The sequence below is a fragment of the Neurospora tetrasperma genome (assembly GCF_000213175.1).
Source record: "Neurospora tetrasperma FGSC 2508 unplaced genomic scaffold NEUTE1scaffold_81, whole genome shotgun sequence".
NCBI lineage: Eukaryota > Fungi > Ascomycota > Sordariomycetes > Sordariales > Sordariaceae > Neurospora > Neurospora tetrasperma.
In genome coordinates, this window is record NW_009799179.1 from 7,838,748 (window position 1) to 7,852,447 (window position 13,700).

The following is a 13,700-nucleotide window of genomic DNA, read 5'->3' on the forward strand; positions in this document are numbered from 1 at the left end:
ATGATTGCGAGTGACGGCCCGCTTGAAGAGAAGGTGAACCTTTCCAGCCACCGGTCCTACATAACTGAATGGGTCCCCATGCCGGAAGCACAACTTCTTTCTACTTTGTGGCCTGCAAGCTCTAGCCATCCTCTCGAGACACTTCAACCATTCTTCATCATGGCGAAACCCACAATCTTGAAGATTCCCGAAGAAGTCCTAGAAGCTATTCTCAAGGAGTGCCGCACTTGGTATCACCCTTCTGTGAAGAACAAGGACGCCGCACCCATCGACTTCGGCACTTACTCGGATTTCCACTTGCGATTGGATTATGTCAAATACCTACCAGTGTTATTGACTTGCCGGACCTTTCTTCGTATCGCATCACCATTAGCTTACGAATGTGTAAGCTTGGTTAGCCCTGTTCTCCATGGACAGAAAAGGCGCCCATCGTTTCCAGAATATTACACCATGTTACCCAGAAGGGATAGTGGACGTGTCTACTCGTCGCTTTCAGACCAGCTCCATATCACCATCATCAACCTTTCACCACAGGGCATTGAACGGTCGCTAACGACGCTCACATGTCAATCTCGGCCCAAGATAGCAGGGAGTTGCAGAGCACTGAGCATCGACCCGAGATTGCCAGTAACGTAAGTTAAAGTAGTGTACTCGAAGGCCGCTTGCTCAGGTGACTAATTATCGACGCTAGCAGTCCTTCTCAGACGCTGGTGTTGTCAAAAGTGTACTCTGAGGATACGCTAGCCAGTCTCACCACGGTTCGCTCACTCGATTATACCTTAGCCTCGCCGTCCGGCGTGTTCGATCTGTCCCATGTCGATTGGACAACGGATGATTCGGTTCAATGGCAACTCAAGTTCTTTCAAAATGCTGTTACCCATCTGCCACGGGTGAAAAGACTCAGACTTGCTTTTGTCCGCGAAAGGCTCTGTCCATCCATCTGGAATGGTCTGGTTGAATTGCTTGCCCAGGTCAACGATCTGCAAGTTATGTGTCTCTCCCACATGCGTTCTCTAACTGAACAACGCGGACCTCATGCCGCACCTGGGAACCCATTTGCAGATGAGGTGCTACAGGCAAGTACACACACCCCGGCTTCGGGACCATGCCATTGTGTCTTCCATTGTCACTACCCCCTACTAACAAGCCACAGAGTCCAAAACACACCGCACGATTCACAACACTCATTTTGAACAACTACGGGCGATGTTACAAAACCCTTGAGTATCTCATCCGATGGCCACGCAGACTCGAGCATTTTTCTTTCACGCTGCGATTTGGCTTGGAATCCTTGTACTTGAATGATATCCACATGCGCGACGGTCCTATGGCCGGCCAGATCGTTCAGAAGTTACATGACATGCTCGAACCTCATCGGACTACGCTGAAGAGCTTACGAATAGGGCTCGCGTTGACACCGGTTGCGTTTGCAATGGCGTACATGCCTGGGCTTGACTATCCCGCTGGGGCCAATTTCGGATTGGACCACGGCATCATACCAGACTTTCGAGACTATCGAAACCTACAGCACCTCCACATTGCGTCCATCTTTACTGGTCATCAGGATTTCTGCGACCGGTGGAGATTTAGAAGTGAATCCCGCGACTTGGACGAGTTACACCGGGATGTAGACCGACTTCTCGCTCCGACTCTATATCGCATCACTCTGGATGTCGGCTGCGAGTTCTCTCTGCGGCACTGCCCTTGCTTCCCCCTTGACATAAAGGACCAGCCAGTCTGCGACCTCCTCTGTCCTCTCGATCAGGACCTTTTTGCCTTTCTCATCACTCTCGCCCGGCGCGCCAAGTATCGGAGGGCTCGGCTTTGTCAAATCCACGTCAACTACTGTGTCAGGCCTTTTGCTCTTCCCATGCCCGTCTCCGATCTTCCAGAAGGGTTCGATCGGGAATGGATTCCTCAGTATCACTATTTCGATCCGTGGGAATGGCTCGAAAGAGTCAAAAGGAGAGTGGAGAGGCTCGGCATCCTGTTCACCTACAATGGTCTGGAACCTGTATGCGGCGTGCCTCGAACGCATATCCCGATCCCCGAAATACCTTTCGATATGTCGGTGGCGGAATGGTTGCAGCTTTGCAGACAGCATCATTTACAGCTATTCAACTACGAGGATGAGATGTGTTCGGAGCACGTCTGGACGGTGGTCAAGAGCGGCTGAAAAAATTGCTGCTGCTGCTGCTGCCTTGGCCTAAAGGCTGAAGGAGGAGGAGGAGGTCGAGAGAGAGAAGATTGCTCCGCGAGGGGACCGCATATTGTCTGCATTGTTGCAGCAAGAGTGTTGAGGAACATATGTTGGTATGACGCAAGTTTGTAAACCGAGAGTTTGGTTAGATGAGACAAAGACAGGAAAGGAAACGACAACAAGGAATTATCGGAAGAATACCTAAGAATCACAAGGAGTTGGATGGATGTATGGGCTGGAGTTTACGCTTGATTTTGTACTTGGCATAGCGAAAGGTTTCCTTTATCATGATCGAATCTGCATCATAGGTATTTTGCCAGAGCAAAGGGTCATAAGATTGAACCGACCATAGATAGTCCAATATCACACAGTTTGCTCTGGAAGGGCCGTTATGGAACGGTGATAATCCTCGGTGTTGATTGGAAGTACGTCGGCTAGAGTCTATAAGCGATTCTATCTTACTCGGATGGTATTCTATCTTACTCGGATGGTATTCTATCTTACTCGGAGGGTATTCTGTCTTACTCGGATGGTATAAGAAAAGACGTACGGATGCGTTCACTAGTGTACCGGATGTGTAGAAGATCGTAACGTGTCTGGTCATATTCACCTTTCGCCAGGTCGCCAAAATGCCACTTCCCTTGCCCTGCTGTTATCCACCGAGCGGGGATCGAGGGCAGTTGCGGCACGGGGAACGAGCTGAACGTCCCTATCGAACGGCGCCGGAGTGGAGCCGAGGAGATTCCATCACTCACGATTTCTCAGCTAGGTACATGATGACATAGGAATACTAGAGTTACATTACAATTCACTACTTGCCCATTAAATTGCAAGACATTGCTCGGACAATAACAACAGGCAGACATAGCCAAGTCCCATGAAAGTGTAACCCATCACCCCATCCGGCCCATTATTACCCACCTCCACCTTACCTCTACCTCTACTACCCTTCCGTAGAGGTACCTTGGTTGATCTATCGCTGATCATAAGTAACACTAAACTGCGTAGTCATCTGAATCCCGCCACCCGGTCTGCCTTCCCCTCCCACCTGGTTCATCCTATCTGCTGATCGATCCCTGTCTCTCAACCCTATGCCCAGCCTTGAGTTTGATCTCGACATCGTCGTCGCCGCCGACACAGAAGACACATGAAGAATGGTATCTTCGCTAGTCGCATCCCCCGTCGTCGTCACCATCACCATCTTATCATCATCTTCTGTCGACACCCTATCCCGTTGATAAACAGTCGTCACTCTGCCCACATCCGTCGTCGACGATATCTTTCTCTCCACATCATCATCATCATCATCATCATCAGACGAAACAGACCCCGAAGCTGACGGGCGGCGGTGGCGGTGGCGGCGTCCAGAAGACCCCGTGGTGCTGCTGTATTTCCTGTCCATCTCAACAAACATGCCGCCCCCCTGATGCTGATGGCGCGGCGATCTGCTGAGACCGATACCACCAACACCAACACCGGCTTCGATGGCGACGTCGTGCTGATGCGGACCTTGCCAGCTTCGTAGCTCGGATTGGGAAGAGATCTCCCGGTGGCCAATGTCCCCTTCGGGACCGGTGCGTTGTTGTTCGCGCCGGGAGATGGCAAAGTATTTGGGGAAGAGGTAGGCGAGTGGGAGGCGGCAGACGGGCAGGCAGGCGCAGATGATGGCCATGTTTTGCTCGATGATGGTCCAGATTGAGGAGTCGAGGTCGTCTTTCGAAAGTCAGTTCAGTTATTTTGCAAAACCAAAAAAAAAAAAAAAAGAAAAAAAAAAAAAAGATAGGGGTTGAACAAAAAGGATAAACGAGAGAAAGAAAACATACAAGTCGTATCAGGCGTCTTCGTCGAAAAAGTCAAGGTCTGCATCCTCAAAATACTCGTAATCGTCGTGAAGAAACCAAGAGCAAACATGAGCACCACCGCCACCTTCTGCGTCTTGCGGAGGTGCGACGTGAAGATGGGGTACATGGGCAGCGCCAGAATGAGGATATCCGTGCTGATGCTGAAGCCGGCGTTGGCGTACCAGTTGACCGTGATGTCGACGCAGGTTCCAGGAATGGATTTGTCCCAGGCGCGAGCGACGGGCGTGCATTGCCAAACGGAGGCGCCAAAGGTGGCGATCATGTAGGCGATGATGATGCCTATGAGGATGTAGCAGGCAATGCGGAACCATCGTTGGACGAAGATGCGCAGGTAGAGGAGCAGGATGGAGGTTTTGGTGAGGTTGATGGTGATTTTGTAAAAGGCTTGGGCTACGTAAAAGAGCTGGATGGTTGCAGGACGTGTTAGTGAGATGGTTTTTTTTGGGGGTGAAGAATTGGATTTTTTTATTTTTTTTTCATACCTTCAAAGTCATGAGTTTATTCTCCCTCGAGAGGTTTCGGATATGTTGGCCGAATCCATAGGCACATGAGGCTATCATGAGTGCCGAAACCACAGTAGCAAAGACCTGTTGATAGTGTTAGACCAAACTAGCCTCTGCAATTCATCGACATCTCTCCAGTCCCGAAACCAAGATCAACGAACCCATGATAGCAAAATCGTATAGTCATCCCATCCTAGGCCCTTCCATGACGCTGGCTTGAACCGAGCCCATAGCCTAATACCGATCAAGAATAGAGTAACAAAAAAGAGGACGATAGCCGGAGTCTCGATGGAGTGCGCCCTGTTGTCGCCGGGCTTGTTCCCGGGGACCCTGATCATCTTTTGACAAGGCGACCCTGCCGTGGTTAAGTCGTGGAGAAGAGCGGAGTGGGGTCTTAGGAAGAAGATGGGCGTGCAAGCTGGAGAGTATCCATAATACTATATTTCTTGCGGGAGGCGATCAAGACCTTCAAGAAGTCAAGACCAGCCAGGTGTGTGGATGGGTGGTCCATGGCCGGTAAATACCTATCCCGATTCTTGATCAATGGCGGAAAAAAGAAAGCAAAGTTGTACCATAGTCAAAAGCAGACTATCTTACTTGTTCCTATATCTCCTACCTTGTTTAGAAGTCCAATGGCTGGTAGTGTGGTATTATGTGGTAGGTTGATGCAGTGTGAGTAGTGCAAAGTCAAGCTGATGCGCATGTCTTTGAAGCTGCGAGACATTGACTGGCTGACGGACTGTGACTGGCCGTCGAAGCTGTTTTTCTTTCTTTCTTTCTTGACAAACGCAAGGGAAACAAAGGTCTTGTCGTAGTCGCTTAGAAGACTGGCAAGCCAGGCCATTCCCACAGTGCTTCCCAGACGAGATTTGATGCTACTCTGGTGCAGCAAATGCCCTGTCTCCTGCGTCCAAGCACTGTCTAGATTAGGTGCGATGGCCGATCCGGTAGGTTAAACCGAAAGAGCCGCCGGGGTTGTGGGACGGAACTTTTTCGGATGGCTTGTCGGCGCGGCTCAAAAGACTGTGTCGTTGTGTGGTTTTGCGTCGATGCCTTTGAAATGCAGGTACGTAAGTAATTTTTAATGATCTACCTGCGCCGCCAATATGTATCAAGATTATCGTATGTATTGACTCTGGAAACACGAAGGCCATTTGGGATGCCCACCTGCCGCACCCGGAGCCACGCAACCCAGCTGCAGGCCGGGAACGGGGTATCGACATGTTGGGAAGGTGAAAAGCAGAAAATTGCCAGAATGAGCTGTTTGAATGATCGGGTTAATTGCGGTTCAATGCCCCAAGCGTCAATAGAATGCCACCTACCTATAGTCCTCGGTCGTCGTCATGTATATCGAAGCCGTCCTATCTTGTCCCTGACCATCTAGGTTACATATATACCGCGTGTTGTGGTATCTCCACCCCCACCCAACTGCCACAACCGAGGACTGGCATTGCTTCCTTGCCAATACCCATCACCACTACTTTGTGCACGGGCGTACGTAAATGGGTAACATGGCGAGCTCGCCCAGCCTCCTAACATGTATGTAATCTTCCGCAACCGACGGTGTGCTTCGTGAAGATTCTGACTTTCCCGTCCGAGCGGTCGGTCGGTCGGTCGGTGGAATGCGCCATCCCCAAGACTTATAGTAATTACGAGGTAACATTTGGTACCAAAAATCTCGCAATCTTCACTGTCGAAGTATCTCCTTTGCTCGGGCATACCGCTCCTTGGATGGAAGGTGAAGAAAGGCCGCAGCCGAATATCCGATTGCGACCTTATATACCACCCGGATCCCACCACCAAGTAACAGCAATGTAAAGGTGATGAGCCCCCAAGCCAAACCAGATCTTCACCTGGCTTGGTATCACATCACACCCGCTGCACCCACACCATCACACAGACCCAGACGCCGGAGCAACCATCATGAAACTCCTCACCCTCCTTATCGCCGGCGCTGCTTTGCCGCTCACCTCTGCCGCTCCCGCGTCGACGGCCATCGTCAAGGACGCCTCTGCCGATAGGGATGCCTCGGTGGCCGCCACCCTCGCCCAGAGCAGCAAAGACATCTACCCAGCCAAGTGTCCGGAAAACGTCAACGGCTTCAACTACACCTACCCCTCGACACTATGGTTCTACAACCTGACCTCGACCGTCCAGGGGTCGAGTGAGGTGCTCGAGATGGCCTTCATGGACCTTCTCCCTCCCAACTACAACCCTCGCAACGCGGAGCCGCAAACCATCCTTCTCCTGCACGGCAAGAACTTTTGCGGTCCCACCTGGTACGCGGCCGCGACGCCCTTGCAAAAAGCCGGCTACCGCGTCATCCTACCCGAGCAGCTGGGCTTCTGCAAGTCGACCAAGCCGACGCAGTACAGCTTCAACTTAACGTCCTTGGCAACCAACACACACAACCTGGTCAAGGCGCTCGGGATCACCAAACCGCCAATCGTCATCGGCCACTCCCTCGGCGGCATGCTCGCGTCGCGCTATGCGCTGACGTACCCGGAGTTTACCAAGTCGTTGATGCTGGTTAGCCCTATCGGCTTGGAGGACTGGAAGCAGCTGGGCGTGCCTGACCGCTCGTTTGACCTGTTGACGGGGGATGAGAAGTCGACGACGTATGCCTCGCTGAGGGGGTACGAGCAGGCGACGTACTACCCGGGCGCCGAGTGGACCGAGGACTTTGACAAGTGGGTGGTGATGCTGACCAAGGTGTATGAGGGCGACCAGAAGGAGAAGTTCTGGGCGGATCAGGCTCATGTGGTGGAGATGGTGCTGGGACAGCCGACCATTCACGAGTACAACAAGATCAAGCCCAAGACGTTGTTGGTGGTGGGCGAGAAGGATAACACGGCTATTGGCAAGGTGTGGTCGCCGCCCGAGGTGCAGGCAAAGCTCGGCCACTATGCTGTCTTGGGACGCCAGGCACAGGCGGCGATTCCTGATGCTACCCTTGTGTCGTTCCCGTATCTTGGACATGCTCCTCAGATTCAGGAACCCGAGATGTTCAACCGCCTGCTGGCAAGCTGGGTGAAAACCGGCGGCCGCACCCTGGAATCGCTCAAGCTGAATGCCACCATCATTAGGTAGAGCATGGAGTCCTAGAGAAGTAGGGTCAGTGGCATTTGGATTGTATATATTCGAGTCATCAACATAGACACACTGTAGTAGTACTGTAATGAATGATAATGGTTTGGAAATGGCAGCCTTCATGTATTTTGCCTGGGGAGAAGCCTCCATCGACTTCTCAGGATATCTGGAGTGAAGAACGTACATGGCCATCCGACACAGTCCATCGCGAGCCATTGCCTGCAAGCGACACCGTGGATTCCCGCCCTTGCTTGTTATGCATGAAAGGAAAAACGTAGACATCGGCTTGCAGAGGCACCCTTGTGATCATGATCCCGAGCCGCGCGCGGTCAAGGGGGTTCGAAGAACTGGGTGTGAATTGACCTGTATATCATGCATGTGGTATGACTCCCGAGCACGCCGCAACCGAAATGCAAATGCCTGCCAATCCAGCCGGGCCGGTTAAGGCCTTCATCCTCTGCATCTTCCTTTCATCTGTGGGGAAGACGAGATTCCGGATGACATTGTTCGTTCCTCGAAAAAAAGACCCGCGCAGCCCATAAAAGATCCATTCCATTTGTTCCTGGACAACCCCATTTACATGACGACACCAGAGTTGGAGGCAATACGGGGCCAAAGCTCAGCAGCCTCCTTACCGACGGGGCCGGTAATGGCGGAACCCTTCATCTCACCCTTGGGGTTGACGATCTAGAAAGAGCAGTGGTCAGCATTGTCCGCTTGTAAACATGGCTCCCAACGGCCCGGCATTGTGGTTCTGCATCCGTGCCATTTTCCCCATTGACTATCCTCCTCTGATCCTCCCAATGCAGAACTCAAATATGCCCAGGCCGTGGTAGAGTGGTATCGGTGAGCACTTACGACACCGGCGTTGTCCTCGAAGTAGAGGAAGACACCGTCGAAGCGCTTCCAGGGCTTGGACTGGCGGACGATGACGGCGGGGTGGACCTTCTTGCGGAGCTCAGGCTTGCCCTTCTTGACGGTGGCCATGACCATGTCGCCGACACCACCAGCGGGGAGACGGTTGAGACGAGCACCGATACCCTTGACGGAGATGATGTAAAGGTTACGGGCACCGGAGTTGTCCGCGCAGTTCATGATGGCACCGCTGTAAGAGTCGCCATGTTAGCTATTCATTCCTGTTTCGGTGTTGTCGTTTGTGCGTTTCGTGTGATTTGTGGGTGTACGGGAGTGCCGATTCGTCATGTCTATCGCGTTCGTGCTCGCTTGGAGAATGATGATTCGCGTTTCGTGCTGGACGGGACGGGAATGGGATTCGTAACGTACACTGGGAGACCCAGGGTCATCTTGAGCTTGCCACCGGGGGCACCACGACTGTAGACATGCTGTTAGCTCACTGATTTCGCGGCTGGTTCCAAAATTCGTCGCTGTCTTCTGGCTGCTTGCTGTCGGTCCCCATCTTCTGTTCATGGTGTCCAGAACCTCCAAAAATCGTCCAAATGACCCCTGGTTCAATCGGGCATCCTCCTCCTCTTCCACATGATCTCGTCGGTGCAATTTCCTCCTCTTGCGGCCACCTCAGTTTGTCGAGCAGAACCTCGGCTGGACGGGCAGCAAAACAGCCAGAAAACAGGTCGGATTTGATCGCTGACGTGGTTACTCACGATTGCTTGGCCATTGCGACGGTCTGGTTGCTGAAATGGCGACTGGTGATGGGGGAGTCGAAATTTCGGAGGGGAAATTCAGCAAGGCCAAAATTGAACGACAGCCGCGATATTTTTTTTGGGCCTTGGGTTGGTGTGGACCGCAAACCCTACCGTCCCTTGTGACGGTCACGTGCAGTGGCCAAGCCCGTCAAGCCAGACGAACAACCTCAGGCTTGGCACGGAATAGTGGGGCACCGCTTTTTTTCGTGCAGCCCAGACCAGTTTGAACTTGACAATTCCCTTTGCGCTGTTCAACCGCCAGCCATGAAGACCATTTCATCAGCTCACAAAACGACGCAATTGACAGCTACAACGATCGGAACGGCAAGCGAAAAGAAGTCATCAGTCAGCAAGCTCAAAAAAAGGACAGAACAAGCTCTACGTGATGGTATCTTACAGCAAAACTGTGCGCCAATCGAGTCAAAAATCGCCAAGTCGCGCACCAATCAATATCAACCGCGCGCCATGACGTCCGGCAATAACCACGCCAAGACACTTCGACGGCCGTAGAGGTACCACAAACACACTGACGATGTCAATCCTCACTCGACATCATTCGGGTTACCCAGCACGCGCAAGTCGCCCTTTGCTCCTCGACTAGCCTTGTTGCCCTCAACGTATTTTAGCGGCCTATACACCGGATCCCACATCTGCTCCCTGATCCATTCATCAAGGTCCTCCTCCTTGGTTGGCACATCTTCCTCCTCAACTACACCCTCCTCCATGGCCGCCAAGATGACTCTCCGAGCCACGCGTACACTCACATCGCGCACGACATCGACACCGGGAAGCAGCGGCGCCGTATCATCTTTCAGTGCCGGGCCCATCTCAGCCACGCCCTTCGATGCCGCCATCAACATCTTGTCAGTCACACGGTTGGCCCGCGACAGCACAGAGCCGAGACCGATGCCCGGGAACACGACGCTGTTGTTGCACTCAGCCACTTCGATCTCGATCTCCTTGCCATCATTACCCCAGGGGCCCTTGACTGGGTCGAACGGACTGCCTGTGGCGACGAGGGCCTTGCCGTCTGTCCAGTTGAGGAGGTCCTCAGGCACGGCCTCGTGGAGCTTGGTTGGATTTGACAAGGGTAGGATGATGGGGCGCTCGACATGCTTTGCCATCTCACGGACGACCTCTTCCGTGAACGATTTCGGTTTTGTGGATGTGCCGACTAGAATATGCGGCTTGACCTCCTTGATCATAGCTAGGAGGTCGGTCTTCTTATCGGCCCAGTCGTCGTGCGACTTGGCATACTTTTTCTGAGCGTCTGACAGTGATTCTGACTTGGTGGTGAGTAGTCCGGGTTTATCGATGAGCCTGCGTAGTGTCAGTGTTGTAGTGCGTGAAGAGACCTGTCCTAGGTCTGGAATGCGTCGCCATACCAGATTTGCTTGCCAGCCTCCTCGGGACTGATGTCTGCATCTGCAGCAATAGCATCGCGAACATGGTCCGCGATACCAACACCTGCCGTACCAGCACCGAAGACCACCATCCGGATGTCGCTCAACTTCTGCTTTGAAATGTGTAAACCTGCCATGATGGCAGCCAAAGTTACACACCCCGTTCCTTGAACATCGTCATTGAAACAGGGGATCTGGGGCCGGTATCTCTCCAGAAGTCGACGTGCTAGCGATTATGTCAATAACCATGCAGGCAAGTAAACGTTTTGCAACATACCATTGTCCAGGCCAAAGTCTTCAAAGTGGATGTACGCTCTAGGGTAGAGTTCACGCGCAGCCTTGACGAAGGTCTCAACAAACTCGTCGTATTTTTCACCGCGGACACGCTTCTGCCGCAGGCCAAGGTAAAGATCGTCCTTCAAGAGCTCCTCGTTGTTGGTGCCGCAGTCCAAGACCACCGGGAGCACACGGTTTGGATGAATGCCACCGCAAATGGTCATCAGTACCAACTTGGCGATGGAGATAAGGATGCCACCACATCCTTGGTCACCGATGCCCAGAATTTCCTCGCCGTCTACACTTTGTCAGCCATCTTCCTCGCTCATGAAATCGTTTTTCGTCAAAAACCATTGCTTCTTACCGGTTACCACGATGTAGTCAATGTCTTCAGGCTTTCCCCACTGTGCCAAATCACGCTTTACGGAGTCCATATCATTGATGTTGAGGAACACTCCTTCGGGTCTCCTGAATAATCTGGAGTAGTTTTGAATGGCCTCTCCTTCTTTGGTGTGTAGACTACACTAAACATCTCGTCAAGATGATCATGCAAAAGCTGAACAACCACTGAAGTCAGAACAACGGACATCCTAGACCTATAGCAATACTATTTTGTACAGAACAAAAATGCAATCTTACCCTATAAAACAACACCTCATTCTGCTCCTTCATCGAAGTCATGAATGTATTCTTGGCCAGATCATTGGGTTGACTGCAATACTGCTCATATGCCCTTTGGACCTGCTGTTCCAGGGACTGGATATGTGGCGGTAGCAAGCCATGAAGAGCAAAGTCGCGACGCTCTTCCTTTGTGAAGGCGGATCCCTTGTTGAAGTAAGGGTGGTTGAGCAGCACGGTGCCTTTCAGAGCGCATTCTAAGGGGCCGCTTGTGCTCAGGGGGAGATGGGAGAATTTTGACCCGTTTTGGGCTTGTTCATCTTGGGGGTTCTGGGAGTGGGACATGTTGCGAATCTGATGAGCTTGGCGTCGTGACACCGCAGTGCAGCCACGCAAATGTCTTGAATGGACGGGAAAACGGGTCACCAAAGCACGCTTTGGAATGCGCGAAATCAAAGACTGGGTGCTGAACATTGAGAAGGTTATTCACCGCACATGGACGGTTGTTTTCTCACGCTTTGGTCTAGTGACAGCCAGAACGAACAACATGTTCAAGATGGGTGTTAAGGATCGACTTCCTGATATTTACCTATGACGTAGTTGACACCCATCACCGTGGACGGCAAGTGGGGAGAGCTTGACGGTGAAACGGTGAGCTTCCCAAGGTCAGTCGCTGCCACTCATAGTGTGCATAAAAGGCGCACAGACCAAACACTTCACAGCACATCAAGACCGATACATTTCACAACAACATTCACAAGCAGGATATCAAAATGTTGGACATCTTGGAGCCTCGAAGTTGTGAACCCCCGTTTCCTCCCCTCCGAAGAAGAGAAGAGACGGACAACGACGCGGACTATGATGGTTCATATGGTAAAAGATTACTCTTGCAACATTTCAAGCAGCAGAGAAAAAGGTCCAAAGACCCCCCTCCCTGTTGCCCCCATCTCCAACCCCTTCCGAGTTGCAACACAAGACGTGCCGCAGAAGAGAAGGTCTCCCGAAGGAGCCCCATGAGAACAGCCAGATGGCCAGAGCAGTTGGAGAATGGTTGTTGCGAAACTGGGTTTGCGAAAGCAGAGGCAAAAAGTAAGAATGATCACCAACCGTTTTTGCCGCGTAATAAAGGTGCAGTTGCACATGCGGAATTGCATCGTAATACGAATGCCATGTACCAGTCCAGTATTCAGACTTGATGAATACGAGTGCATCGATGGCGGCGATAGCACCTCGCTGGCTCTTCATGGTGCTGCCGCCATCACAGTTTGTTTTGGAGGGGAACAAAACACAGACCAAAATATTGCAGCATTCGAGATTTTTGAAGCAATTTGATTTTGGGGACGCACAGTTGCTTCGGCGGAAACTGTGGGTCTCCACAGAGCTGTGTGGCAGCCGCAAGCCAGCTGGCGTTGCTCTGTACACTTGCCAAGCATTGAAGTGGAAACGCTCTTCAATCAACTTCACATCGTCAACAAGGAACCAAAACGCACTCCCGTCCATGGCAAGGTTCCCAAATCTAACCCCAATGTCACTCGCCCGCCATTACGCAGTACACTGAGAACAACTTGACGAAGCATACTTGTATACTCAATGCCCTGCGGTCACATCAGTACAGAGCCGATTGTGCACCCATGCCGGATTTCCCCCCGTCTTTCTCCAATCGAAGCTCTCGATCAACTTCCCGATCTCTGCGCCGCAATCAGCTTTTATGGGGTATTCTGCAAGCTCATCTGCTCAGCTGAGAAGCCTGTAATTGTAGCCGCAATAACGCCTGTCAAGAGATTGGAAAGCGGTTGAAGCATTCTGGTAAAGTGCGATGCCTTGTCGGCCGTATGAGCATAACAAGAGGGATCTCTGTGTATGGAGATGGGTTCTGTCTCTTTCCGATATGATGTGTACCAACTTACCTGGCATTCTGGATCTATTAAGCCGTATGTTGACGGAGAAGCCACACGAATCCTGATAAAGGGGCATCTTTTTCTCCCAAGCATGAAACTCCAAATCCTACATCGAGCGGAAATGATGACCACTCAATTTCAGCAGCATGAAATAACAAAAACTAGAGGTACCGAAATGGAGATGAT

The 13,700-nt window shown here is 51.9% G+C and overlaps 6 protein-coding genes across 6 annotated transcripts; 3 read left to right on the forward strand and 3 right to left on the reverse strand.

Annotated features, from left to right (window-relative positions):
* Window positions 1-563: 563 nt before the first annotated feature.
* NEUTE1DRAFT_106233 (uncharacterized protein) lies at window positions 564-2,176 on the forward strand (the record flags this gene model as incomplete). Its single annotated transcript, XM_009858627.1, has 2 exons — window positions 564-632; window positions 1,154-2,176. The coding sequence occupies 2 exons, from the start codon at window positions 564-566 to the stop codon at window positions 2,174-2,176; spliced, it is 1,092 nt and encodes a 363-aa protein (XP_009856929.1).
* A 771-nt stretch (window positions 2,177-2,947) lies between these two features.
* NEUTE1DRAFT_92489 (uncharacterized protein) lies at window positions 2,948-4,923 on the reverse strand (the record flags this gene model as incomplete). The annotated part of the gene is made up of 4 exons (XM_009858628.1): window positions 2,948-3,913; window positions 4,024-4,465; window positions 4,545-4,649; window positions 4,727-4,923. 4 exons carry the CDS (start codon window positions 4,901-4,903, stop codon window positions 3,174-3,176), a joined length of 1,464 nt encoding a protein of 487 aa, XP_009856930.1.
* A 1,344-nt stretch (window positions 4,924-6,267) lies between these two features.
* On the forward strand, window positions 6,268-7,770 carry NEUTE1DRAFT_119152 (uncharacterized protein; the record flags this gene model as incomplete). The annotated part of the gene is made up of 1 exon (XM_009858629.1): window positions 6,268-7,770. One exon carries the CDS (start codon window positions 6,489-6,491, stop codon window positions 7,653-7,655), a length of 1,167 nt encoding a protein of 388 aa, XP_009856931.1.
* Window positions 7,756-9,379, reverse strand: NEUTE1DRAFT_119153 (60S ribosomal protein L23; the record flags this gene model as incomplete). Its single annotated transcript, XM_009858630.1, has 4 exons — window positions 7,756-8,342; window positions 8,514-8,760; window positions 8,940-8,987; window positions 9,278-9,379. The coding sequence occupies 4 exons, from the start codon at window positions 9,289-9,291 to the stop codon at window positions 8,232-8,234; spliced, it is 420 nt and encodes a 139-aa protein (XP_009856932.1).
* A 297-nt stretch (window positions 9,380-9,676) lies between these two features.
* NEUTE1DRAFT_150661 (uncharacterized protein) lies at window positions 9,677-11,961 on the reverse strand (the record flags this gene model as incomplete). Its single annotated transcript, XM_009858631.1, has 5 exons — window positions 9,677-10,639; window positions 10,705-10,948; window positions 11,000-11,296; window positions 11,363-11,522; window positions 11,638-11,961. The coding sequence occupies 5 exons, from the start codon at window positions 11,959-11,961 to the stop codon at window positions 9,862-9,864; spliced, it is 1,803 nt and encodes a 600-aa protein (XP_009856933.1).
* A 428-nt stretch (window positions 11,962-12,389) lies between these two features.
* On the forward strand, window positions 12,390-12,633 carry NEUTE1DRAFT_106239 (uncharacterized protein; the record flags this gene model as incomplete). Its single annotated transcript, XM_009858632.1, has 2 exons — window positions 12,390-12,489; window positions 12,527-12,633. 2 exons carry the CDS (start codon window positions 12,390-12,392, stop codon window positions 12,631-12,633), a joined length of 207 nt encoding a protein of 68 aa, XP_009856934.1.
* Between the last annotated feature and the right edge of the window lie 1,067 nt (window positions 12,634-13,700).